The sequence below is a fragment of the Chroicocephalus ridibundus genome, chromosome 16 (assembly GCF_963924245.1).
Source record: "Chroicocephalus ridibundus chromosome 16, bChrRid1.1, whole genome shotgun sequence".
NCBI lineage: Eukaryota > Metazoa > Chordata > Aves > Charadriiformes > Laridae > Chroicocephalus > Chroicocephalus ridibundus.
Window position 1 is genome coordinate 9,174,166 of NC_086299.1, and position 27,264 is coordinate 9,201,429.

Genomic DNA, 27,264 nt, shown 5'->3' on the forward strand with positions numbered 1-27,264 from the left:
TCTGTAAGGGCTTTTTTGTTGCCTGATTTGTAGGTTTTGATTCTCATGTGTTTCTCTTGTGGCCGCCCCAGGGCAATCTGGTAGGTTAGACGTTTTAAGGGCCATACTTTCCTTTCACCTACTGAGTCCATTCACAGCTTACTTCATTGCCTCAGTTACCTTGATAAAGCTCAGCTGCATTCTTTGACCTTTCTTGCTTGCCTTTCAGATCCATTAATTATGACGAGAAAGATCCCTTCCTTTGCAACGCCTGTGGGTTCTGTAAATACGCTCGCTTTGACTTCATGTTGTACGCCAAGCCTTGCTGTGCAGTGGATCCCATAGAAAATGAAGAGGATCGAAAGAAGGTGAGACTAATAACAGATTCATTAATGAAACGCTGTACCTCTTGGCCAGGTCAACAGTGCAAGGGCATCAGAGGTCCATCCCTCTTGGGAGTAACATGAAAAGTAGTGCTCCGTCAAGGTTTCTCGACGAGTCCTTATCTACGGTCTTGCTCCACCAAATAAGTAATTTTTCAAAAGATATAATTCAATTGCTTTACTTATAAACTAGCTATCTAGCACTTCGTCTCTTTGCCTTGCTGTACGAGGGGGTGAATTTGGGTTGTGCTATATGTGTTACCATCCCATCTGAGGAGCGCTGCCAATGAATGAAGAACCTGTTGCAGTATGTGGCCCGTCCCAAAGGACAAGGGCGCTGAGCACAGTGTCAGCAGGGTGGTACTCAGGGCAGAAGCAGGGTGCGGGATTGCTTTTTGGTTTTCCAGAAAAAGGCAAAAGAGACGGAAGACTTGGAGGTTGGTGGTTGTGGAATTAAAAATCATGCCTGAATGTAAAATAAGAGTTTCTTTTCCTTCTTTACTCTTAGGCGGTAACGAATATCAACACTCTCCTGGACAAGGCTGACAGAGTGTATCACCAGCTAATGGGACACCGACCGCAGCTGGAAAACCTGCTGTGTAAAGTGAATGAGGCGGCTCCTGAAAAGCCCCAGGTAACAAGGGACAGAGGGGTCTTGCACAGAACTCCAGGCTGGGGAGACACTGGCCTCTGTTCTTGGCAGTACAGCGAAAGGTCCTTGTCTCAGATGCTATTCTGCAGTAGTTATTTTTGTGTGCAGCCTCCATATATGATTCCTTCTTGTTTTCCCCTCTGTTCCAGGATGAATCTGGAAGTAGTGGAGCGATAAGTTCTACCTCAGCTAGTGTGAATAGATACATACTCCAGTTAGCCCAGGAGTATTGTGGTGACTGCAAGAACTCTTTCGATGAACTCTCCAAAATCATCCAGGTATGTCGTGCTTTGATTTGAATTTGGGTCGTGTGTTTTCTTCTGTCACCAGATACATATCGGAAATAGAAAGTAAGATGTTGTCATTCTGCATTTAATGATATCATTAACAATAAGTGATCAGGTGCGTATTTTCAGGGAAATAACAAAATAATAATTCTTAGAAGCTATGGTTACCACCAGTACTATGGGTTCGTCACATTTCCAGTGTTACATTGTGTGTAATGTAGGCAACCAAGCCTTTAAACTGGGCAGATAACTGGGAGTTAGGCTGATATTTCTAATGGATTTCCCAAGTCTGCCAATGACATGAAGGATTTCAGGTTTTGAAATGTTTAAAATGTTTCTCCATAAAATATACAGTGAAGATAACCTGTGAGAGGGGTTAGCAGTTAGGTGCTGCCTCGCAATTCCTCAACTTTCATTTCTCCTTTTCTGTGTTTCCAGAAAGTATTTGCCTCTCGAAAGGAGCTCCTGGAATATGATCTCCAACAGAGAGAGGCAGCAACAAAGTCCTCGCGAACCACTGTCCAACCCACGTTTACTGCCAGCCAGTATCGTGCCTTGTCTGTTTTAGGCTGTGGCCACACGTCATCGACTAAATGCTATGGCTGTGCCTCAGCCGTCACTGAACACTGCATAACGTTGCTCCGGGCTTTGGCGACCAACTCTGCCATCAGGCATATCCTTGTGTCCCAGGGCCTTATCCGAGAGCTTTTTGACTACAACTTGCGCCGGGGCGCAGCCACTATGCGGGAGGAGGTCCGTCAGCTCATGTGCCTTCTGATCAGGTTAGATCTGATTCAGGGTTTGCAGCCCTCTGACTTCCAGTGAACTCTGGAAAGCCGCACGCGTGTAAATGCACAACCAGAAGGGAGTAGCTTTATAGGGGAGGTATCTTACATCAGCAAACTGTAGACTGTAACCGCTTGGACATTTGTTACTCACTGAGCTGAAATCCCGCGAGCTTTTGCTATTTAATACGAGCACAGCATAACAGTGTTCTCTTTTTCCTTCTGGAATTAGGGACAATCCAGAGGCCACACAGCAAATGAATGACTTAATCATTGGGAAGGTTTCTGCAGCTCTGAAGGGACACTGGGCAAATCCAGACTTGGTGAGAGACTCCAGTCTTTTCCTATTTCTTTTTTCTCCCCCTCTGTGACTGCTGGTGTATTCTAATCATTGCGTCTTCTCTATTATCATGGTCTATTTGTAATATGGAAGGTGTCTGTATCTTGATAGGAATTAAGATAAATGTTAGAGTAAAGCATAAAATGATGGGATTAAGTTTCCTCAGGCAGTTCTGCCTGTTTTAGCTGTTGCTTGCAGCTCTCAAATAGATTGCCAGTCGTCCCAAATGGGCATGGGATTAAATTTACTTAGATGGATGTGTTTTGAACCTGTGTTTTTTAAATATCAGAAGGCAAAAAGGATGGCTACATCACCAAGACTTCTTAAGCCTTTGAACTGGTGTCTCTGTTACAGGCTAGCAGCCTCCAGTATGAAATGTTGCTGCTAACAGATTCCATCTCAAAGGAAGACAGTTGCTGGGAGCTCCGACTACGTTGTGGTGAGTTCAAACAGCTAGTGTGAAAGCCTTATTTTAAAATGCTATGCCCAGGTCTGTGCACTATAATAAGTAAGGGAACTGATACTGACTTAGCTTATGATTAGGGTTAAAAGTGGAGTTAGCACCAGATAGATTTGTTTTGGGGTAGTGCGTTTCTTGAAATGGGAGTGTTGAGAGATAGAAAGATGGAGGTAGAAAGGGAAGGATGGCCAGACTCTTGCTGTAATAAAAAATAATTGTTTTCCATCCGTGCCTGCACGAGAATGTGGTAGTTTTGATTGAGGATATGAGGTCTTACCTAACTGTAAACGCTTTTACTGTGCCGTATAGAGCTGTGGAGGTGTCCTATCTGCAGATCTTACAGGAGAATGAAAATTTGTGTCTGTCTTTCAGCTCTCAGTCTCTTTCTGATGGCGGTGAACATTAAGACTCCAGTGGTTGTTGAAAACATCACCCTCATGTGCCTGCGCATTCTTCAAAAGCTGATCAAGCCACCTGCTCCAACCAGCAAGAAAAACAAGGTACTGCCTTACATGTTGAGCAAAGCATCTGAAAATTTGCTGATTAAGGTCTGGCACGCTGATCTCAGTGATTAATAACTTTGTGGGGAAGCTGGGGCATGCTTTTCCTGGTCACAGTTACTAGGGAAGCACGAGTCCTGTGACTCTTGTCTTTGCAGACTGCAAATTACAGGTAATTGCTTTCCATTTTTTACTGTTCTTTGGTGGCGTTGACCACTACTGTTCAAAAGTAGTGGTCTTTGCTTTTTTTCCGCTCAGGTTTGGGGCATGGGAAAAGAGCTACTTCAAAGCTACGGCTTGGTTATTTTGGGCAGGCGTTTGGTGCTTTCAGCAGCTTTGTAGAATCAAGTACTTTTGACTCGAATTTTGAAATACAAAGCTACAATTCTGATAAAAACGATATTGATTGGCTGCTCCTTGATTGTCATTTAGGATAACGTTTGCAAGGGAGAAGATATGTTCCTGCTTTGATCTATCTATCTGGTAGTCGCAGATGGATGGCAAAGATGGGTTTACTGTCATTTCAGTAGTAACTGGAGTGAGGCATCTCTCTTAGTTCATCACTAACAGACAGTGTATACCCTGCTGTTGTCCAAGAGCTGCGTTTCCATATTCATGGAGCAAACGTGACCAGTGATACACTTACAGCAGTTATTCGTAGGGGAAGAGGCTGTGGCTTTCTGAAGAATCATAGAGCTTTTTTGTTCATTAGGATGTGCCTGTGGATGCTCTCACCACTGTGAAGCCTTACAGCAATGAAATCCATGCACAAGCTCAGCTGTGGCTTAAGAGGGACCCCAAAGCATCGTACGAAGCTTGGAAAAAGTGCCTCCCTGCCAGAGGTAGTCCTGTGCTTTTAACTTTGTGCAATTTTGTGAAGGAACATGTATGTCCCTCCAGGTTTAATGAGGAGTGTACTTCTGTTAGAGTTGTGTTGGCTTCTGTCCCGTGCCGTCTGATACCATCTTCACACTTAGCTGTGTAGTCCCTAGAGATCGTAGCACTGACTATTCTAGGCTGTGTTGCACAAACCCTGAGCAGAAAGTGCACTGTGTCTCAAGATAATCAGGGGGGTGTAAAAAACGAAACTTGTTGCTCATTTAAAGTTATACCAGCCAGTTGAAAAGCTGATTGAATTCCCTGAGAGGCTGTGGGATTTGCATCTGGCTTGGAAGTGAACATAGCTCCACACAGAAGTGAAAATGGCAGCAGAAAGAAATCAGAAGTTACTCAGCTTCTCACCACGAGTCTGGAGAGTTCCAGTACGAAGACAAAAAATACAATGGCAGTTTGCAGTTAGTAGCTGCTGACAGTTCTCCTGATCTGTGTCAATATTGCAGGTATAGATGCCAATGGGAAACCTCCCAGCAAAGCTGAGCTTCACCAGCTCTACTTGTCGGAAAAATATGTCTGGAAATGGAAACAGTTCATGAGTCGCCGTGGGAAGAGAACTTGCCCTCTGGATCTCAAGCTGGGACACAACAACTGGCTGCGGCAGGTAAGCGTGGGTGAAAACTCCAGTGGGATGCACTGGGCAGAGTTAACAGTCAGAGAGCATTGGTAATTCGCCGCATTTTATGTGCTTTGCAGATGGTATGAGCAATAATATTTGGGGGAGACTGTAGCTGACTTCATCTAATTCCAAGTCAGGTTTGCAGCTTTGTTCCCTTAAAAATACTCCATCTAAACGTTTATCCAACAGTCTGCATGTTCTTAAACTCTGAACCTTTTAAGTGCCATGGTGTCCTACCTCTCTACTTAGCTGCATTTTGACTACTGAATTTTCATAGGTCGTGGGCAAAAGTTTTTCTGCTTGTGTATGTGGATTAGCGTGTCGCCTACACAGTGCATTGTTTAAACATTCTGGTGGCGAGCAAAGTGGGCATTCTCACAGAATCAAGCATTGGGAAGAACAAGAGAACGCTGCCACCGGGTCACCAGACTGTCCCAACGTATGCTGTACCTTTTTGTAAGGTATCACCAGTTTATCTGTGCACATCAAATGATACCGTCTGTTAATGTTCTTCCCTTAGGTGCTGTTCACTCCTGCCACTCAAGCTGCCAGGCAGGCTGCGTGTACTATTGTGGAAGCTCTGGCTACCATCCCCAGCCGCAAACAGCAGGTCCTTGATCTCCTGACAAGGTATTTCTGTGTTGCCACACTTGAAAGCTCCAGGATTATTTTTCTTTAATTCCCATGAGAATCTCTCCCTTCTTCCAAGTTTTCTCACACCTCTCCCTTGTATACCTTTGGTTCACTGGTCTTTTTTGGCTGGATTCTGAAACTTAATTAGCTGGGATGGCGCAGATTTAGGGAGGCCTTTTTTTGATGCCTGGCAGTAAGCTATTGCAGTTCTCTGCTTTTTCCAGAGGTTAGCAGATAGTGTTCAGCTGTGTGGACAACATTCTCCCTGCCTCTTAGACAGCAAAATGATAGGATGAACCCTCTTCTAACTCTTGTGACAAAACTTACCCCAACTGATGCTAGTAGGTACTCCTTTTTGGGACAAAATCCCACTTTAGTCATTGAGCAATTACTATCAGTTATGCTGTTAGCTAGGAGGACAACAAGGAGGATAGATTTTGGAGGCTTTTTCTTTCTTTCCATGGTGTCCTTAAGCTGCGAATACCTGTTGTTACTGTGGAGTGGTTGTCAGCTTGTGTTTCTCTTTACTAGCTACCTGGATGAGCTGAGCATTGCTGGCGAGTGTGCGGCCGAGTACCTGGCGCTCTATCAGAAACTCATCAAACCGGCCCACTGGAAGATCTACCTGGCAGCCAGGGGGGTTCTGCCCTATATTGGCAGCCTCATCACTAAGGTACGGACTCGTATGGAGGAGCTAGGTAACAACAGAAAGCTTGTCCCTGACGTGTCGGTTTGCCTTTGTTTGCTTTGAAATCTTCATCTCTTCGTTCAGTGCTTTGTTGCTGACCTTTGGCAGGTTTATGAAGTTCACACTTGTGCGCTGTCATCTCTGAACAGAGAGCACTACAGTGGTTTTAGCCCCAGCTGTAGCATTCCTGAGTGCAAACTGGCCAGTACACATTAATTAACTGCTCTGGGGGCAGGTATGCTAAGGGGTATAAATATTGCTACTCTGACTTGGCACCAGGTCCAAGTTGGAAGCTGTTTCAGCTGCCAGGCTGGACTCTGAAAGCCCTTAACAACAAAGGAGGATTAGGTGTGCTACCGTTCCCTGAGTGTGAATTATGGCCTGTTGGAGAAGCACCATGTTTAAGTTGCAGTTTTCAGAGTGTTAGGTCTTAGGAGTTTGCTGTGGCGATCCCTTGTGCACTTCAGAGGCGCCACTTTCCGTATGAGTGGTGGCCTTGAGTCCATCATGGAGGGCCACTAGAGCAAAGCGGTGGTAATAGGGAGAAAAAGAGGAGGATGTTTGGAATAGTTTTTCTCTCCTCTCCCCATTCTCTCCCCACTGCCGCGTTGCAGTTCTAATTTCTCTGTGGCTAGCTCTGTTTCTTTGCTGTGTTCCTTTGTACCCCCCGTGTTAGACACTCGCCAGCCACTCATTATTGGCATTGCAGTTTCTTGTCCTAATGGGCTTGTTAATTATTTTCAGGAAATAGCTCGTTTACTCGCCTTGGAAGAAGCAACGCTCAGCACTGATTTGCAGCAGGGATATGCCTTGAAGAGTCTCACAGGTATTTGGTGGCATCAGCGCAAGTCCTGTAGTAGGATTAGGGACGGAGTGATCGTTGTTCTGTAATAGCATGTAGCGGAATTTCACAGATACGTGATTCAGTGTTTTGCAATTGTCAGCATTGGATTTTTGCCATTAATTTAACACATAATCCCTAAATAGATTTTTCTGTAGTTTTTTGTGGTCAGTTTGAGTTTTTAGTTACTTGAACTGTGGTAATGTATTATAAACAAACTTTGTCATATCACTTTTCTCCTTCATTTTTTAAAAACATGTATTGTACAGTATAATTCCTGGGGCCATTTGATGATTTATTCCTATCTGTTGTTTCCTACTTACTTGTTTTATGGTAGCTTTTCTTTTTTGAATCCTCTAGGGTATACTTTTTTCAAAAACTTGTTGGAAATGGGAATATATCATTAACTAGCTCATTCTTTTTCATATCCTCTTCCATGTTCTTAAAAAGTTAACAGACTAATTCATAAAGCCTGGCTTTTTGCAAGAAAAAGCATGTTGATAAATATGTCATGGGAAAGAATCCAAGTGTTTGCTGATTCTTTATTACAGGAATGACCGATTTGGTGATGTAACTGATAAGTCACGTACCACACTTGCTGTCACATCATCAGGACTAGCCTAAGTATTAGAAGGGGAGCAGTCATCTGCGTTTGAAATATCTTTTGACAGAAAAATGTCAAAAAGTGCAGAATCTTCTATCAAGCCCTTAGAAAGCTCCTTATACCCTTTCCTCATACCCTCACCATGGTCCCATAAAGGCAGCTCTCACAGCCCAGGGTTTTGCCTCCAACCATTCAGTTCATAGAATTGAGCTTTAAACCACAGACTGATGATGTCTAGTTGTAAAAAGCTATTTCATTGTGCTGCTTTTGTGATATTGTGCCCTATTTGCCGGCCACGTGAAATTTAGGGCCAACAAATCAAACTCTCTCTCCCGCTGCCTGAGTATCTCGTTTCTTTATAGGTCTTCTTTCTTCCTTCGTGGAGGTGGAGTCCATCAAAAGGCACTTCAAGAGCCGCCTGGTGGGTACAGTCCTGAATGGTTACCTGTGCTTGAGGAAGTTAGTGGTACAGAGAACAAAGCTGATCGATGAAACCCAGGACATGCTGCTGGAGATGCTGGAAGATATGACAACAGGTAAAACCACCTCAGTTCCGTAAATCCGGAGTGTGGATCAACCAATCTGAAAAAGCAGATAGTTACAGCCACACAAAGAACTGCTTTCTAAAAGACTACTGTAGCGAGGGGTTTTTTTATGGCTTGGACCTTCCAATATTTCCTTTTAGCGCAGAAAAGGTAAATAACGTTCCTCGAGTCATCTATTATTTTCCAGGAATTTAAATTTCCTCCTTTTTATGGGATTGCTTTACTGCAGCCCAAGCATGCAAAGGGTTTTCCTAATAAACATACCAATAAATAACCATTCATCTTTTAAGCAGTGGATATGCAAAAGAAGAGGGCACCAAAGTATGGTGCTTATTGCAGACGGATTTATTGTGTATGCCGAGTTAAAATGGAACCTGTAAAATTAACTCCTGTGTCTTTTTTAATACTTCTGTTTCTTGGCAGGCACAGAATCTGAAACCAAAGCATTTATGGCAGTGTGTATAGAGACTGCAAAACGTTACAGCCTTGATGACTACAGGACTCCGGTCTTCATCTTTGAGAGACTATGCAGCATTATCTATCCTGTAAGTACAGAGATGGCTGTAGCACCGCTTGTGAAGTTAGACTTCTTAAATAGATACAATTGCTTGCATTTTGGCAAAAACCCAATTGTGTCTGCAATAATGATTTCGTAGTAGCCAGTGTAGTAGGGCTGTAGTAGTATCCCCTTTGGGGATTTTAGTATTCAAGTTCCCTGCTGTGGCATGCTCTGGGCAAAAAAAGCAGAACCAGGAGTATTTCGTGCTGAGGAGTTTGCTTACCAAATGATACTAGATATCCTGTAAATGCCACATGTGTGGCAACGTGCCGCAGGGTGCACCAGTGACAAAAGGACCGAAGATTTAGGGCCATCCTGTCACTTGCTACCATAAAAATGCAGGAATGGGAGCATGGTTAGGGGAAAACTTATTCACTCTGTCTCTGCTGCTGTTCTTTAGGAAGAGAATGAAGTGACGGAGTTCTTTGTAACTCTGGAGAAAGATCCCCAGCAGGAAGACTTCTTGCAGGGCAGAATGCCAGGAAATCCCTACAGCAGTAATGAGCCTGGCATCGGGCCACTCATGAGGGACATCAAGAACAAAATCTGTCAGGACTGTGACCTGGTAGCTCTGCTGGAGGATGACAGTGGAATGGAGGTGAGAATGCACAAGTGTGGATTTCATGCACGGGTGTGTGAGGACTCCGTTTCTGGGCAGCTCATGATGGCTGGAATGGTGATGCAATCTGAGCTTGTTATTAACTTTTTGTTTTCTCCCTTCCAGCTTTTGGTGAACAATAAGATCATCAGCTTGGATCTGCCTGTGGCTGAGGTCTACAAGAAGGTGTGGTGTCCCACTAATGAGGTGCGTGTTTTCTCCATATATGTTAACAGCACAAAGCACCTGTCCTTGATACAAACAAAAAAAAGTGGCGGGGAATAAAAGGGGAATAAAAATCACACGAGTCAGGATTTATTTTCTGGCATATAATTTCTTGGATGTAATTGGTCAGCACCTTTTTGTGCTCTCTTAGGATAGACTGTTACTCAATTCTGTGACATAAGTGATTTAAAAGCACATGATGCTGACCCAGGTGAGTGTATTGAACTTACCCGTGTAGCATGTCAGATATGTGAACTGTCTTCTCGAGTAATAAACTTTCTTACATTCCTTTGGGGAAACGGCTGAACTTTGGGTCACCGCCTTTCAAAGCGCATTTCACACTCCATCTGCACGTGCCAGTTTAATGCGTGTGTACAGACAGGGACACCAGATTGCTCCGTCAGTCTGCGCTTCAGAGATGAAACCAAGTTATTTATGCAGAGAGCATCCAACATTTCTCCATATTTGCACTTCTGCTCCTGTGCTTTTCATGTAGGGATCTCAAGAACCTGACAGATTTCATCCTCCCAGTTTGCTCTTAGTAGCGTGTACTGCCTGTTATTCAGATGAGTAAATGGACCCAACAGTCTAAAGGGACTAGTCCACCAAGTCACAGTAAGCTTGTTCCCGGGGTGGATGTGGTCCAGGACAAGCTCTTCCCTTCTTTTCTTGTAACCACTAAAATAAATTCCCACTGAGAAGGAATCCATCAGACTTGATCCTTGCCCGTTACAAATACGTTCTTTAGAGGTGCTGCTAGTGGCACTTGAGATCATAAAAGATGACTGATTTGCCCAATGTTTCTTGTTCGTTCCTCATTTACTCTTAGCTTGCAGTCACATTTGACTGAAGCCTCAGTTTCCCGAAACCATTTATTTGCTATGCTTGTGAGGAAGAATTGAAACAAAATGCCTGTTTTCAGTGAATTACGATATGGGGAATGGTTCTCAGCAAGCTTTATTTAAGTAAAAAAGCCTTCTGCACTGCAAAATCCAAGCCCAAGGCTAGGTGACAGTGATAATTCTTAGTAAGGTACCAACTTGGATAGGGAAGTGAGGTGCTGGTCTTAATCTGGGAATTCTAATTTGAACTCTGATCGAGTTACGCAGGGAAATCATCACACGTGCTGCCCCTGCCAGCCTGCCCGCTCGGAGCGGCGAGGTGCCATTCCCGTGAGATGCTGAGCTGGAGCTGAGGTGCGGCTCTCCCGGGATGCAGCGCTGATGGTGAAAGGCAGAGTTTGCTCAGCGTTACTGTCAATGAACAGCTTTCATCTGTCTTCCTTTGTGTGCACCTCCGCAAAGCGCTTCTGGAGCTGCAGCTCACGTTCCCTAGGAAATAGACAGGCGCACAAGAACGCAACCTCAGGCCTCTTTTTGTTTCCCTTGTCTCTCACTGGCTTTTTTTGTTCATCTGCCATTTTACCAGGGCCCCTGTGGTGTTAATTGCTGGTCTCTAGCGTGGCCTTTGAGCAGATCTTCCCCCCGGGGCTTTCCCAGTGCTTATGTATTTGCTGTGACATTAAGCACTGCTTATTCCACATTAGGCTTAGCGCGCTCTCTGACAGGTTTTCTCTCGCAAGGTCTCCTGCTCCCAAATCTGGGATTTTTCTTTTCTGCTTTTTATTCAGACCTATGGATTAAAATGGAAAGTTTAGTGATATGCTGTTAGTATTTCCAGATGGAAATGCATCTGGAAAACTAGCCCTTTCCCAGGGTAAAAGCACAGCTTGTGCTTCAGTGGGTTTGGCTGTATCATTTTAGTAATATACTGTCTTACTGAAAGCTCATTAAATTGCCTTTTATTCCTCCTCTTCCATTTTCCATCACTGCAGATTTTATCTATTTGAAAGTGCACATCCAATTAGCCTCTCCTGCTTCATTTACGGGGCTGTGCCTGCTCCCTGTGTTTCCCAGGTAATGCTGTGCAATACCCCTGGAAGGAAAGGTTGCCGTGGAAAACAGGCGTTTCTCTGTAGATAAACACGTTTTACTTGGCTGGATCTTCCACTGGTGCTAAAGGAAGCTGTTGGAGAAGACAGAAGGAGGAAGAAACTGTTTATTATCAGCCTGTCCATCTAATTGGCAATGCTAGGAAAAGGTGGACAGACCAATAGATGAGTTATTGATGTTTTTGCAGGTGGTGGCTTCACTGTTGTTTTTAATTTATCTCTGTAAGGGGAGAACGAGGGAGTGAAAGATTTCTCTGTGTTACCATCCGCAGTCAAAACAGCGCAAAGGAGAACTGAGGCTGGAGTGTCCGTTACACACTGTAACGAGAACCAGACTTACATATAAGTGTCCAGAGAGGTATAGTTAATATAATGCTCTCCTCTCTTGCAGGGGGAGCCAATGAGGATCATTTACCGCATGCGAGGGTTACTAGGAGATGCAACTGAGGAATTCATCGAGTCTCTCGACTCCACTACTGGTAATGCACTTGTCTCCTGAAAGCCGGGATTAGATTTGAAATCTGAGGTTTGCTGCAGAGCAATGACACTATTATCCTTACAGCAGTGAGCTTAAAGTTGATTGATGTTGCTTTTGCTACATTTACCTGCTTCACCTAGAGTAGAGGAGGATTTTAACAACCCTTTAAGTCTATACTTAAATACGAACGCTTGCATGGCACAGGGACCATTCTGCCTGGCCCTGCTTCGTATTCCTGCTTATAATTCTTTTCAAATTCGATACAGTTGAAGTGACTTGAACTGCTGGTAAATGTGTCCTACTGTACTCTCCATTTTTGCTTCACTGTTTTGTCCCGTGGGCTGCATGAGCTTGCCGTGTCGTGGCTGCTTCCTCTCCTCACAATCTGTGTCTGTCCTGCAGATGAAGAGGAGGATGAGGAAGAAGTTTATAAGATGGCAGGTGTCATGGCGCAGTGTGGAGGCCTGGAGTGCATGCTCAACAGACTGACTGGAATCAAGGACTTCAAACAAGGCCGGCACCTCTTAACCGTGAGTCTCAGCTTCCATTCTTTGGGGTCAGGAGTTACATGGTGGGAAATGCCACAGAGTTTAGTCAGGTTTAGTCGTCTGCCTTGTGTTGCAGTTTAAGTGTTGGAGCAGAGGTTTCAATTCACTAATTAACGAAAACTTGAGAAATTCCTTCTTTCCCTCTCCCATTCCTCTTGGTTAACAATTCTTTACAAAGACTTTGAAGTGTGCAGAAGCTGAGGAGTAGGTAAGACTAAATCCTATCGTGCTAGAATGATTGTTTTCTGCCTTGGCCTTACTTGAAAACCAAAGCAAGATGAGTATTGGTCTAAGAGTCTGCCTTGTACTTTACCCCAGAAGTCTGGAAAGTAGCGATATTATCAGGTGCTTTTAGTTTCAGCAAAATCCTCCTACTCATTTTTGAAGGTACTGAAGGGAATGCATTCTCTGTATTTTGTAGGTGCTGTTAAAACTGTTTAGTTACTGTGTAAAGGTGAAAATAAATCGTCAGCAGTTGGTCAAGCCAGAGATGAACACTTTGAATGTCATGCTGGGAACTCTTAACTTGGTAAGGATAACCCGGACTTTCATAAAGTATTTTCCATGGAATCCAATTAATTTAAACTCCCTCTGACTCTCATGCTGCCTTATGACAACGGTAAGAGATCTCAAATATTGCTGGACTGGCGCTGCAAATTATCTGTTAGCCATTCCTTGTCTGTTAGTGAGTGGAAGCATGTGGGTCAGTTAAACCAGTTACTGCTGGTATTACAATAACTGCTGCCATCTTCTCCAGGCTCTGGTGGCTGAGCAGGAAAGTAAGGACAGCGGAGGAGCGGCCGTGGCGGAACAAGTGCTTAGTATAATGGAGATCATACTGGATGAATCCAACGCAGAACCTCTGAGCGAGGACAAGGTGAGCGCCTGGGGCTCGGTGCGCGAATGGAAATGTTGACTGGAATTCAAGGCTTGCAAATATCTTATTACAGTGATGCTGAGCTTCAGGAGCTGTAGAGGTGTGCTACATGGGAGTCTAACCCTTGTTACGCTTGCTGGCATGTCTTAGCAGGCCGTGGAGGTAGGGCAAGAGGAGTGCCCTGAACCAAAAGCACTGCGAGGCTTCTTTGGGATGATTCTTGCACAGTCGGGGTGGGGGTTATTAGGCACGGCTTGGATCCCTTCCTCCCTGCTTTGGGCCACAGGCCAGTGAGAGACAAGAAAAGACACAGCTCTGCCTTGTTTTTTTGAGTGTTTTCGTACATGTTGAAAACATGATTGATTTTTTCCAGCTAATTGAGGATAAAAGCAATATCTCAACTACACTGAGAATGAGAAGAGTTTCTTGGTCGTCTTTTGAAACTGTTGGTGTGTAGAAATATGACATCCTTTAGGCTGGAATTATTAGACCTTTTTGTCTAGTAAATTCTTTAATAGTAAGTTGAAGAAGTCAGTTGTCAGCTAGAGGAGTTGCCAGAGCCATTCCACGAGGCATCTGGGACTGAGGCAGGGTTTTGGTCTTGAATGTTTAGATTTATTCCTGGACATAAATCGTGATCTTCTTCCTTTTCAGGGTAACCTCCTCCTAACCGGTGACAAAGATCAGCTGGTAATGTTGCTCGATCAGATTAACAGCACTTTTGTCCGTTCCAATCTCAGCGTCTTGCAAGGCCTATTACGCATCATCCCTTACCTGTCCTTCGGGGAAATGGAGAAAATGCAGATTCTGGTTGATCGATTCAAGCCCTACTGCAACTTTGATAAGTATGTTGTCATATTTCAATTAAAAGCACATGAAATCAGTTGTACTGACAAGTCTATACCTTTTTTTTTTTCTCATTGATGTTTACTTCAGTGTAATGCAAAGCTTCAGAGATTCCTGGTACATAAGCTTAATTTCCTATTTCACTTCTAAGCCATTTTAAAAAGAAATCTGTGAGCGTGTAGCTCGAGAAATAGGGCTTTAGAATATATTCTGAGGTGACTAGAGTCTGAGTAGCTTTTCTGAGTCAGCGATAGTGCAATGAGAATTACAGGGAGAGATTTTTGGAGAGCCTCCAAGTTACCATTCCTTCTCTTCATTCAGGTATGATGAGGAGCACAGTGGAGATGATAAAGTTTTCCTAGACTGCTTCTGTAAAATAGCAGCGGGAATAAAGAACAACAGCAACGGCCATCAGCTGAAAGATCTCATCCTTCAGAAGGGAATTACGCAGAATGCCCTTGACTACATGAAAAAGCACATCCCCAGTGCAAAGAAGTAAGAGTCACTTAATGCATGTGATAATCCTGCACCAGCTTCTTTCATTTCATCCCCAAACAATCTTCCAAGAAAGCCGTTAACAAGTCCGCGTTCCGAAACATTCAGACTTGGTACAACTGTGATGCAGAGGGTCTGGTGAGACAGTGCTACTACAGGGATGGGCTAAAAAGCCTGTAATCTTCCTATTTGATACCCATACGAGCTGATTTCTTGGATATCATGATGCTTGTGGTTCCTGCCTGTTCCTTAGTTATTGCCCTGTAACGAGCTTTTGCTGCTGATGGCCAGCTCATGAATGCAAAACAAATCCCAAGGCTGAGAGCTGACACTGTGGCTATTAGTGTGCACAACATGGAAGGGGGAGTGTGAATGTCACTTCGTTAATTAATGGAGGAGGGACACAGGGGGAAGGGTGCCTGTCTTGCCTGCAGCCTGCGCTCCGCAAGCTGTGCTGCTGGCTGACCGCCAGGTGCCTTTTCGGAACGGGTGACTGCCCTTCAGCTGCTGCCTCTTGTTTTTCTGTGCAGTTTGGATGCAGACATATGGAAGAAATTTTTATCTCGACCTGCACTTCCTTTTATCCTGCGCCTGCTCCGTGGACTTGCCACACAGCACCCTGCTACGCAGGTAAGGAGGCTGTCCTGAAAGCCAAGTAGGACACGACGTGCCTGGCTTGTTACGCTGCTTTTTGTGGCTGTAGCGAAGCAGTTATTTCTGTAGTAGATAATTCTATGCTGTTTTTCTTGGGCTTAGAGAGACACACCAGCTTTAGGTATCATCTGTTCGTCAGGAAAAGTCTGGACGGCAGAGATTTTTACTTAAATACCTTCTCATTCTGTGTGGTGTGAAATTTACACACCAACATGAAGAGGAGGTAATTTAGGACCAGGAACTTTATAGTATTTATAAGCTTCTCAGGGCCTGATTGTTGTTCTAAGAATGCTCTTTATCCAACATCCACATCTGACCTCTTGGTAATGGCCAGTGTAGAGGCAAATTGCCCCAGTCTCGTACGCAGTTTTACAGTCCAGGGTCCGTAATGTAGGAGCATCAAAGAAGAAAGTAAGACACTTGGCAAAAATTGTTCCAGATCAAGTGCTTCTGCTCAGCTGTTTGTTGTGGGTGGGATTGGAGGGAACCGTTACTGTTATGGGCACCTTTTTACTGAAGAAAGTGCTGTTTCAATTCCTCTTAGGTGCTAATAGGTACAGACTCGATTACCAACCTGCACAAACTGGAGCAGGTGTCTAGTGATGAAGGGATTGGGACATTAGCAGAGAATCTTCTGGAGGCACTGAGGGAACATCCAGAGGTGAATAAGAAGATCGATGCTGCCCGGAAGGAGACACGTGCGGAGAAGAAGCGTATGGCCATGGCAATGAGACAGAAGGCCTTGGGCACTCTGGGGATGACGGTAATGTCTGTTTGCACTGATGGCAGACGAGTGATCTAGTGACCTTTTGTTTCTCTCTTGATAAAACTGCCACACAAGGAGTTATGTAAAATGACTTACTGCCAAATACTGCAGAGCTCAAGCCCATGGTTTGCCTGGTGCTGCTGGGAGAGTAAATACGGTTGCTAATAGCAGGCTGGGAAGGGGGGGGGCATTCCTGTTACAGTGGTGGCGTTCACCATTGTCTTTTTAACCTGCTTGAGTTGTTCTCTCTTTCAGACGAACGAGAAGGGTCAGGTAGTGACCAAGACTGCGCTGCTTAAACAGATGGAGGAGCTTATAGAAGAACCAGGTCTGACTTGCTGCATCTGCCGGGAAGGATACAAGTTTCAGGTAAAGTGAGATACGTTTGCAAAGGCCTCTCACCGCCCGAGGGGACATGCCAGTATCCAGCTGCGCAAGGGTTAGTGTGCTGGCTCTGAATGATCAGGAAATCTCAGGTTTTGTTCTTGAGATCAGTAATTCCAGAGGTTGTTGGGAAGTGGAAGTGTGTTGCCAGTGAAAGCTGGAAAACTATTTGATCAGTGTAAGTTTGAGGTATGGACTGGGAGGGATGAAATTCAGTTCAGTGTCAAAACAGCACAAAGTGTGAACTGTTTCCAAAGTGCCTGATCTTTAACGTAGCTGTTGTGTCATTGCAGCCTACAAAAGTCCTCGGTATTTATACTTTCACCAAACGCGTTGCACTAGAGGAGTTTGAGAACAAGCCCCGAAAACAACAGGGATACAGCACGGTCTCTCACTTCAACATTGTCCACTACGATTGTCACCTTGCAGCCGTAAGGTACGTTCTGATCGCAAGCTGGGTAGTGGTGGTTCGTGTTCTTTTCCGAGGTGGTTTGTGAGGAAGGCACTGGCCTTGTAACTCAGGCTGGGTTTGCTTACGAGTTGATCACTTTACAGCCTGGAGACAGCTGTGGGCTTCTCTGTTGTGGTCTACTGTAATGTGCCAGGCCTGGACTCTGAAAAGTGAAGTCCATCATTTAAAGAAGCTGTGGAATTGTCAATTTTTTGATGATTTCTTAGATGAAAATTTGCATACTTCTAAATTTCCTGGGTGTGGCTTGCTTTTTCAATGCAGACTGGCTCGCGGCCGTGAAGAATGGGAGAGTGCAGCCCTACAAAATGCCAACACCAAGTGTAATGGACTCCTGCCAGTCTGGGGACCTCATGTGCCAGAGTCTGCTTTTGCTACTTGCTTGGCACGGTGAGTAGAGAAAGTTACTTCTCGAGCTGTTCTGCATTTGGATAGGTGAGTCGGTACGTTTCCACTGAGGCATGCTAGTTTCCAATCGTGGAATCAGGGATGATGGCAGCTAAATCTTAGTAAACCTGAGCTATTTCAGATTCTGCCATCAAGAATACATCTCCTAAAAAAGTGCAGGTGTCTGCTTCTTGGCTTCGTATAAATAAATAAATTCATTACCTCCTCAACCCCTCGTCACTCCTGAAGATGCAATATGCAGTAACAGTGTTGATTCATTTGCGGCCCAGTGACCTCCTGCTTTACAAAAGAAACCTGTCTGACACCACCGGATTCCCTTGTGTAGATTTTCAACCCTCTGTTGGGTGGTAATGAGTTACAGCAGCCTGACCACGTACCTAGGGCAGATGGAGGTGGTTCATCCTGCTGACATTATTCTCCTCCACCTTGTGCTGGGTTTGTACAGCCACGTCAGAAATCAGGAGTGGTAACATCTTTAATGGCATTTCAGCCAGGGAGCTGTATCCCAAGCCCTGGACGTGGGAAAATAGTATCGATGAGTGTGTGTTTGTAAGCAGATGGAATTGGATTTGCTGGAGTAAGCTGAGAGCCTCCCTTTGGGGAGGTTAATCAAAGGTGGCAGCACTTGTCTTTTGTATCCTGTTCATTCTTTAAAGCTTTTTTATGAGATACTTGTGATGAGAATACTTGCTTGATACTTTCTCTGGGATACTTGCGTAGATTCTGAGCTATGGTGTGGAAGAACAAACTGTATTAATTTTTTTTAAAGGTTTTTAATAAAATAACACTTACTGCTGTTTTTCAGACACAACACATACCTCCAGGAATGCACAGGGCAGCGGGAACCCACCTACCAGCTCAATGTCCATGACATTAAACTGCTATTTCTCCGGTTTGCGATGGAGCAATCATTCAGCGTAGATACTGGAGGAGGAGGAAGGGAGAGCAACATACACCTCATTCCCTACATAATCCACACAGTGCTCTATGTCCTCAACACGTCAGTACCTTTCTCTTACCACAACCTCTGCCTTCCGCTCTTAGTCTCAGAAAGGTCTCTAAGGGCTGCAATCTGGCCTTTGTTACATGTTTGTGGCAGGAAAGATGGGAAATCGCAAAAAAGTTTTAGGAGGAACCTAATTGCACATCTTAAGCAGACTGCTAGAGGTTTACGTTGTTTGGAGTAAAGCGTTGCCGCCTGAACATGCAGGATAACAGGGAACCTATTGAGTAAAAGCAATTGGGAATTAGCTTGTCTTTCCATTCTAGATGTAATTATTACCTCTGGGGTGAGCAACAGGGTTATTAAAGAAGCACTGCCAGCTTAATTTTCTCTGGAGCAGACAGGAGAGAGACACTATGATGAAGTAATTGTTGTGAGTTGAAAACTTAACCCTGGTATCATTTTATCTGACATGAAAACAACAGAATCAGTTTTGGTTCCAGTTTTGACATAATGGAATTCTCCTGCAGCATTCAGGTCCATCAGATTTTCATGACATTTCTAATTATATTTTTTTTAGTTTGTTTTTTTTTTTAATCTGTAAACAGCAACATAGGATATTTATACAAAGCGCAAGTATCAGGCATGTTTTGGCTTGACGCTATGTGTAAGTGTACAAATCTATAGACACCAAAATACTTTTGAGTGCATGAGCTGGTTTGGATAATACAGTACCCCGTGTGAAAATGTAATGCCCAGATGCCTTTTATTTGTGTACCCAGATACCAAGAGTCATATTAATTAGAAGAGGGTATAAATGTTAAAAGATATGCGTGTTCAACTAAGGTCGCTCCAAATGGAGTGCAATGAAATCTCTCTCGCTTTCCCGCCTGGAACTAATCAACATTCTGGCTCTAATACAATTTGTCTATTGTTTTTAATATCTATCTCCAGATCCCTGTGCTATTGTTTTCTGAGTCCCTTGGGAGACAAATAAATGAAACTGTTCTTTTCATCACGTTAGTCTGCTTACTGGCACCAGAGAGCCCAGAACCTGCTGTGCGGCTGTTGTATAAAAATGCATTATGTAGTTTCCAGACATTATTTTTTTTTTCTAAAGACGTGTTCGATATTAAATGGAGAAAATGGAGAGCTACTAGTTGGCTACCAGCTGCGTCATGTAGCAAATGAAAAGGTCACACAACGCTGACACCCAGACACAGCTGTATCTGCTAGGATGCTGCTTTTATACCTTCCTGATAGGAAGCGTTTATCTAACTTAAAAATTGAGGGACTTCCCTGGCTGGCAGCCTCTTCCTGATGAAGTAGAGCAATAGAAACTGTGGTAACGTGGGATACGTCTTTGCGAGCTCTACTGTAACACGGAGTTTGCACGGTCAGCTCTGGGGTGTCAGGAGTCCTGCAGAGACTGGAGCTACGGGAAAGGAAAAAAATCATATATGTATAAGCTTACAGTAAATACACTGTCTTTTTGTTTTTGAAATTGGCCTGTATCTTCTCAGTGATTGCTTTTGTGGTAGATGAATAACATAAATTGATTCTAAGGTCTGGCTGTAGGAGCTGCAGTCACGTGCTTAGTGTCAGATGGGAGATGGTACAATCTGAACACATGGACTGGCTGGCCTGACTCCATTTTTTCTCTAAAAGAAAGGAAAAATAGCTCTACAGTAGTATTGCCCTGTATTGGGGCAATGCCAGCTGCCTTGCAGAGAGACGCCTCTAGTACCGTACACAGCTCCAAGGAAAAGTGAGTTTGCTAGGCTTGCATGCTTCGCTGGGAGCAGATAAATACTCAACTGGAGGATTAATTTGGGAAAAAAAACGATAGTGCACAGCGAGCACTGCTTTTCCCTGTGCAGGACTGCCTGAGTGCAGTACCTCAAAGCTCCTGAGATGTAGCAAATTCCCATGAAAGAGCCAGAACAGCTGCTGAAGCTTTTCTTGTGTTTCAGAACTCGAGCAACTTCGAGGGAGGAGAAAAACCTCCAGAGCTTCATGGAGCACCCCAAAGAGAAGTGGGTGGAGAGTGCCTACGAGGTGGACGGGCCCCATTATTACACCGTGCTGGCGCTGCACATCTCGCCCCCGGAGAAATGGAAAGCCATGCGAGTGGAGATCCTCAAGAGGCTCCTCGTCACCTCCCACGCACGAGTGGTGTCACCAGGGGGAGCCAGCAGGTTAGCCACGACCCCGCTGCTGCTCCTCCGCAGCTGCCAGCTTACTCCTGTGACTGTCACAGCAGTCAGAGCCACACAGCAGCTTATGGGGCACTAAGGACGGGAGCGCGTGTATTTTAGAACAGCAGATATTTACCCTTCTGAGCGGCTCTGTACTCAGCGTCACAAAGGTAGGAGCAGGAGCATTCGATTCGAGATGTTTTTTGGAGTGGATCAATCAGTTGATCAGTGGAAACGGGGCTTTTCCTAGGATTATAGCTAAAAGCAGGAAACCTGTAAGATGCTTATTTCGCCCCCGCCTCAAGTGAAACACTGTAGTAACTTGTGTGCTGTTTCAGAGCTGCTAGCACGCTCTCTGCTCGCCTTACTAAAGAAGCTGTTTCTGTGCTCTTTTGATCAGTGCACCAGCTTCCTTAAATAGAAAAATAGAAATAGAAATCAAATGCCATTGCTTTTAAGAAAGAAAAAAAATCAATAGCAGCTGTCAAGCACTTGAAATACAAGAATAAGTGGCTGTGCCTGCCTGACAAAAGCACATACTTCCAGAGAAGGAAGGGGAATTCCAGTTGGTGAAAAGATGATTTTAAATAGCTGTCATAATTAGGAATAAATTCATTATTATTCTAAGTCGCCTTAAAGGGCATTCTTATTCTGATGACATTAATTATGTGTTTGATAAAGTCATTACATTGTCATAACACACAACACAGCATGCATCAATGCTATTAAAGGCATCAAAAGTGAAAGAGCCCTTAAAGGGGCTCCTGCATTGATTTCTGTGCTGGTTTCTGCTGTTCTAGCTCAGCCTGCTCTGTGGTCGTGTCTCCTCTTTCCACCACCCTGCCTGAGTTCTGGGAAAAGGGGTTTAACAGTTACAGGAGATCTTATCCGGGAGTTCTGTTCTCTCAGACACAAGGGCGTGCAGCTTTTCATGTGGGCTGCAGAAGAGACTGGGAAAGCAAAGTCCCTGTGTGGGTTTGCTGTGGATGTTTGGTGTTTTTTAAAAGCCTCAGCGAATAATTCTGTTTCTTTCCAGACTTATCTCTAAGCATGTATGTAATAAAAACATATTGAAAGGGACATGGCAAGAAACTTGGAGCTAAACCATCCAATCTCTGGAATTTCAGGGGAAAACATTCAGAAATAGTTCTCGGGAATTATGTCAAGGTTTATTCAAGGGCTTTCTTTAATCCCTGCAGACTAAGAGAGCACAAAGCCTTCCACTGATAATACCTCTCAGAAATAGAAATATGGCAATTCTCATTTCCAAGGGCTGTGCTTATTTGTTCTTGTGGAAAATCAGGAAGAGGGCGATGGACAGTGAAATGCGCTGCAGATTCCTTGCACCAATACCTTGAATTCATAGGCAAAGGGGAAGCCAGGGTCTGTGACATCAGAGTAATATGTCTGCATGCAAAAGATTAAAATTAGCATTCCACGTTGGATGCAGTGCAAGGGTGTTATCCGGGAGCGCCACCGTTCAGAGCACATCAGGGTGGCGTGGGCTGAAGGTCAGAGGGACGCAGGGACTCACTGCTGCCTTTCCTGGGGGAGATGGAGAGAAGTCGCTATAGGAACCAACGGCGCATCTAAAAGCAGCTGAGGATCAACTCGTGGTCCTAAAAAGGGCCTGTAGATCTTATTAATGAAGATGCAGCAATACTCTACATTCCCTCATACTTAAGTGAAGGCAACAAATCCTGCCTGTGCCCTGTGCGGTGGTTAGGTGTTTTATCCGGCTGCTCAGCTGGACTAGCCAGCGTAAGGTAGATTTGAGGAAAATATAGCCAAAAATGTCTTCTGTGTCTGCCAGGAGCTACAGCTATCGCAGTTTGTCTGCAAGACCAAAGTGTGGGATATTCGGTACCTTTTGGGTTTTAGAAACACTTTGTATTTAAACCCAGAGATTAAATTACGGGGATGGATAGGAGTGTTCTAGGTTTGCTCCTTTTTGTAAATATAGTTTACAAATTCCAAAGGACTAATCAACTGCCCGATTACCTGCTCGTTATTACTGAACCAAGAATTCTGGCTAGAAAAATCCTATCGACGCTTTGCAGTATAGCTTTCATCTGGAGTTTGGGAGGAAACTATCCTTTTGAATTTTTTTATTTTTTTTTTTCCCTTTGCTCCTGACTGTGACCTTTCTAAAATATTCATGAGAGAAGCGAGGCTCCCGAAGTGTTAATGTCTAACTTTCTGCTGGCAATCCATGCATAGCTGATGAGCCTGAACCAGCTTACATTAATGAAAACGCGGCAGCTATTATATGAAGTAGCTGTTCCAGAAGGTAGCTACCAGACTTAACCCACAAGGGCCTTTTAGTTTTCAATTAAAGGAGCAGACTCCAATTAGATCAAAACCATTCACATAAAAAGAAACTCTGTCTTGCAGTATTTGGGAGTCTAGAATTAGCCTCGCTCTAAGTTGCTGTTCTTCCCGTGGAAATTTAGTCACCTTTACTAATTGGTTTTCCTTTAAGTAATTAAGCCTGGCTGCCACCTACCAAGCCGTCTGTTTTAAGGGCAGACACAAATGTAGCCTTTTAGAATAAGAGCAGCAAAATGTTCATTTTCCCAAAAAAAAGCCAAACCCAGCTTGTGGCAGATTGCAGCTGGGGCCATGGTCAGACGATACCCTTTTGTTTTGTCTTGATGACTTGCGTCAGTGGCAGCTGAGCTAGTTCTAGATGCGGAAAAAAGGACTTTTTTTTTTTTTTTCCTAAAGCTTTTAAGTGGCTAGCAGGAAGCGACATGTGATGGAGGCAGATGTACCTGAGAAACGCATGCAAGAAAATTCCAAACCCCTTAGAGTTGCTGGCAGGAGGTTCCGCCTTGCCAGAACCTGTTTGTGATTAATCCCGTAAACTTTGGGAGCTGTTATCCCAGGACAACTCTGCACCTTTTATAGCATTTCTTCAGCCAGATGCTGAACTACCAAAAGCAGTCCTTTCATGGCGATAGAACAACCGAGAAGATATAAAGTGGAAATTCCTTCATTTCTTCAAGGGCAAGATATTTCCCTCAGAGTCTTTCAGAAACACTTTTGTGAGTTAGAAGCAAAAATACGTTCTCTGTCATTGATACAGATTGCAGCTGAAACCTAGATTGAGTTATTTCTTCAGGAATCGGCTGTACCCCAAGCAGTGAGCACACAAGTGGGGGCTGGGCATTGTTTTTTCCAACCTTCCTGTTTTCTTCCTATATAGTCTTAGCAGTCCGCTTCCCTCTGAGCTTGTTTTCTTCCTGTGGAATGAAGTTTTACTGGCTAACTGCTTTGGTTAGGCACAGCTGGTGAAGCGACTTCCTGCCCATAGGAATCGGTGCGCAGAAGTCACAGGTGCCCAATGTTTGTTTCGTGTCCAAGAGCACACAGCAAAGCTCACTCAGAGCCGTTCCCCATGCGTATTATCGATAGGCTTTTTGGCTGTTTCAGCTTTCGCGCTATTCATCAAATGGGTTACCAAAGCATAGTAAAGTGATTAACTCCAAGATTGATTTCATTATCTCCTCAGACTGGCGGATAAGACAGTGAAGGAATACGCAACGTACCGCTCTGGCCTTCTCTTCTGGGCCCTAGTAGATCTCATTTACAACATGTTCAAGGTAAGAAAAAGCACTGAAGTCCATCTGTATCGTTTTTCTAACCTGAGCAACTACATGCATTTGAAATAGAAGGCAGAGCTTGAAACCCCTTTTTCCAAGATCCTTATAAACATAAAACTTCACCTTGTGTGAGCAGAAAGGCCGCAAGAGGCAGGCTGTGCTTATGGTCCATCTTGCCACGTGCTGTCTGAAGGATTGAGAGACTTTGCCAGTTTGCAGCACTCCTCCTCTGTTGTGGAGTTGCTTATTTCTTCTGTTCGTGGTTTACTAAAGCAAGGACGTTCAGAGCTGCACCAGGGAACCAGCTGGGTAAGGAAGGGAGGTAGGGGCATCCACCAGAAAGAAACTTTTGCAGCTCCCAAAAAGGGTTAAATAATTAGGGTGAGAAAACGCCTGTGACCTTGTTCGCATTCTGTACAAAAAGATTATAATGTCACATATGGGGTAACAACTTCTGTGTGGCTTGTTTACAAGAGGCAAGGGGTGCAAGTCCAAGAGCAGTGAGAGAAGGCATCAGGGTTTGCGGTTACTCTTGTAAACAGTTATTTTTTGGACTGATTTGGTCCCCTTTTCCCCTCTCATAGAAGGTGCCTACCAGTAACACAGAGGGAGGCTGGTCCTACTCTCTTGCTGAATTCATACGACACAATGACATGCCAATACACGAAGCTGCAGACAAGGCCCTGAAAACCTTCCAGGAGGAATTCATGCCAGTTGAAACATTTTCTGAGTTTTTGGATGTGGCTGGTAAGTGTGCGCTTTCCCTTTTATAGGCTGTCTTATGCAACTCGTGACTGCCGCTTGCTTGAGACAGCAGCATTCCTGACACTGCGGCAGCAGCTTGTTTGTACGAGGCAGCGAGAGGAGGAGACCTCGGCACTCCAGCTATTGCCTGAGCTATTTCAAAGACAGTTGGGAAACACGCTTGAGCATCCCCAGATGGGAAAATTTCTCTCACCTGATCCTGCAGGTCGTCCCCCTGCTCTGTTAAACAGACATACTTACATCACGGCTTAAGGGTGGGTTTGGGTATATGTGGTTTGAAGGCTGATAAACAGATGTGACTCTACTAGAGGCAGCAGTTCCGTGCAGCAAGAGTTCCTGCCGTAGGGATTTTGGTATCCCCAGGAGTCAGGAGGTGCTGAAAATTAACGTGCAGAGAAGCTACTCTTACTTCTGTCACAACTTAGTTGTGCCCCAGGCCACTGTCCGATCTATGGAGCTGCTAGGCAGCCAGCTAGCAGGATCCCTATAGCAGCCCTGTTGCACAAGAGCAAGTGCCATATGGATTTAACATACACACTTTGGTCCCTTCTGCACATGCATCCAACGAGGGTATATCTTCGTCTCCTCCATACTTAAAATAACGTTGCAGCTGTCATTGCTAACTTACACATGCCCTAGCCCAAATCCCTAATGTGGGCAGGAGAAAAACCCCTTTGTGGCTCTAATTATTCTGTATTGTCTTCTTTTGTTTAAAGGACTGCTATCAGAAATCAGTGATCCCGACAGCTTCCTCAAGGATCTTTTGAACTCCATCCCCTGAGCCGCCAGCACAGAGAAGCGTTGGGAGAGACTGCACTAGCTTGCCTTCCATCCCTTTGTGTTCCTCCTTGTGCGGTCTGTCCCTTCCCTGAGGAGTGCTGCAGTTTTTTCGTTGATGTTTTTCTTTTTTTTTTTTTTTTTTTTTTTATTTTCTACAATTTTTCTTCTTGGAGTGATTTGGAATTTAGATTTGTTTTATCTTGTATTTCAGCGCTTCTATCTGTAAAGCCTTGTGTATTCAAGCTGGTTGAAAGAACTTGTACAGAGAGGAATCCAAACCAGTAAAAATCTTAATGCTTTAGTGTGCACCTCTTTGAAGTTAAATAAATCGAACAAATGGGTAAGATGGGTTTGACTAGTACTTTAACCATGCACTAGCCTAAACGCCAAGTTCTTTCTCGTCTTTTCTTTCAGAGCTCCTTCTCTCAGGGCTCAGAGCTGCTGCTCTTTCCGGCCCATAGTCTGGACAAGGAGACACAGGAAACAAAAGGCTCGTAGCGAGCAAGGAGACTGACGCTGTCTTTACTGATTGTACATGCAGAGCAGGTTTCCCCCTCTGGGACTTGAGCCTTAGACACTCATGGACTGCGAGGACACCGTTTCCTCCCACCCCTTCTTCACCTGGGTGAGGGCAGCTGTCCCAGCCGCAGTCATCTCCCCTGACGCTTCGTGTTACCCCTCTCCAAGGCATGTTGCATATCACGGTGTCTTTCTCGACTTTACCCTCACCAAGGCTGTATTCAAAGCAAGCGCGCATGCTGTTGCCTCTGGTCGTGTAGTACCGATGGCGACATTACCTCTCAGAGGGATGCTACTCACATCGAATTTATTTTCTCTCTCTGGCAAAATTCTCAGCTTCAGCAAAATGCATGGAAAATAGACACTGCACACTTTTGAACCGGCCACTCGCCCTTTTGATAGCTTGCGTTTCGGTGTGCATGCCCTGACCTGAAGCCAAGGACCTGCTTTGAATACAGCCTTGCCTTTTCTCACCCAGTTGTGCATGCTGGTAACTTACCTTTACCACCAGTTCTGCTGTCCTGTAACCCAGCTGACACGTGGTTAAGCTGGAATCTAATAAAGCTTTCCCTGTCTTCCTCGTCTCTGTTTGAACTTGAATTTCCGCAATCCTAACACAGTCCCATCCCATAAATAATAATTGTTTTAGAGGCTGAATAACTCGGCAACCTATTTGATGCCTTTTGTTAGTGTTGAACACGCATTATGATTTGGCAATTAGCAAATGGGTGAAGGCGCAGTGTTTTTCTTCTCGCCTCCGTGGGTGCTTATGTCACTCCTGGCAGGCGGGTTTGGTTCTGGGGAGGAGTACTGGATGGCAAGGCACGTCAAGAAGTCTGGCTTAGTGTCTTGCGAGGGACTTGAGGACGTTTCAGTGGGCTGCTTTGTCGGTTGGGTAAATCTGTCTTGCCTTACGAAGGTACGGGACGGGGGATAACGTGTGGAGTTTGTTCTTCTTTAGTACAGCGATATTACACTTCACCTGC

The 27,264-nt window shown here is 44.6% G+C and overlaps 1 protein-coding gene across 4 annotated transcripts in view; it reads left to right on the forward strand.

Moving 5' to 3' along the window:
• Positions 1-26,862, forward strand: part of UBR4 (ubiquitin protein ligase E3 component n-recognin 4) — a 78,598-nt gene extending 51,736 nt beyond the window's left edge. For all 4 annotated transcript variants that reach the window (XM_063354105.1, XM_063354106.1, XM_063354107.1 and 1 more), the window contains 32 exons: positions 209-347; positions 871-996; positions 1,164-1,292; positions 1,740-2,083; positions 2,319-2,409; positions 2,781-2,865; positions 3,259-3,386; positions 4,099-4,228; positions 4,727-4,884; positions 5,420-5,529; positions 6,064-6,205; positions 6,965-7,046; positions 8,028-8,201; positions 8,634-8,755; positions 9,170-9,367; positions 9,494-9,574; positions 11,935-12,022; positions 12,424-12,551; positions 12,991-13,098; positions 13,327-13,446; positions 14,101-14,291; positions 14,614-14,787; positions 15,318-15,417; positions 15,986-16,204; positions 16,463-16,576; positions 16,885-17,027; positions 17,325-17,450; positions 18,274-18,468; positions 20,385-20,609; positions 24,124-24,214; positions 24,799-24,961; positions 25,696-26,862. In XM_063354105.1, the coding sequence (XP_063210175.1) occupies positions 209-347; positions 871-996; positions 1,164-1,292; positions 1,740-2,083; positions 2,319-2,409; positions 2,781-2,865; positions 3,259-3,386; positions 4,099-4,228; positions 4,727-4,884; positions 5,420-5,529; positions 6,064-6,205; positions 6,965-7,046; positions 8,028-8,201; positions 8,634-8,755; positions 9,170-9,367; positions 9,494-9,574; positions 11,935-12,022; positions 12,424-12,551; positions 12,991-13,098; positions 13,327-13,446; positions 14,101-14,291; positions 14,614-14,787; positions 15,318-15,417; positions 15,986-16,204; positions 16,463-16,576; positions 16,885-17,027; positions 17,325-17,450; positions 18,274-18,468; positions 20,385-20,609; positions 24,124-24,214; positions 24,799-24,961; positions 25,696-25,760 (4,489 nt within the window). In that variant the 3' untranslated portion in view covers positions 25,761-26,862. The remainder of the gene's footprint in view (positions 1-208; positions 348-870; positions 997-1,163; positions 1,293-1,739; positions 2,084-2,318; positions 2,410-2,780; positions 2,866-3,258; positions 3,387-4,098; positions 4,229-4,726; positions 4,885-5,419; positions 5,530-6,063; positions 6,206-6,964; positions 7,047-8,027; positions 8,202-8,633; positions 8,756-9,169; positions 9,368-9,493; positions 9,575-11,934; positions 12,023-12,423; positions 12,552-12,990; positions 13,099-13,326; positions 13,447-14,100; positions 14,292-14,613; positions 14,788-15,317; positions 15,418-15,985; positions 16,205-16,462; positions 16,577-16,884; positions 17,028-17,324; positions 17,451-18,273; positions 18,469-20,384; positions 20,610-24,123; positions 24,215-24,798; positions 24,962-25,695) is intronic.
• The last annotated feature ends 402 nt before the right edge of the window (positions 26,863-27,264 follow it).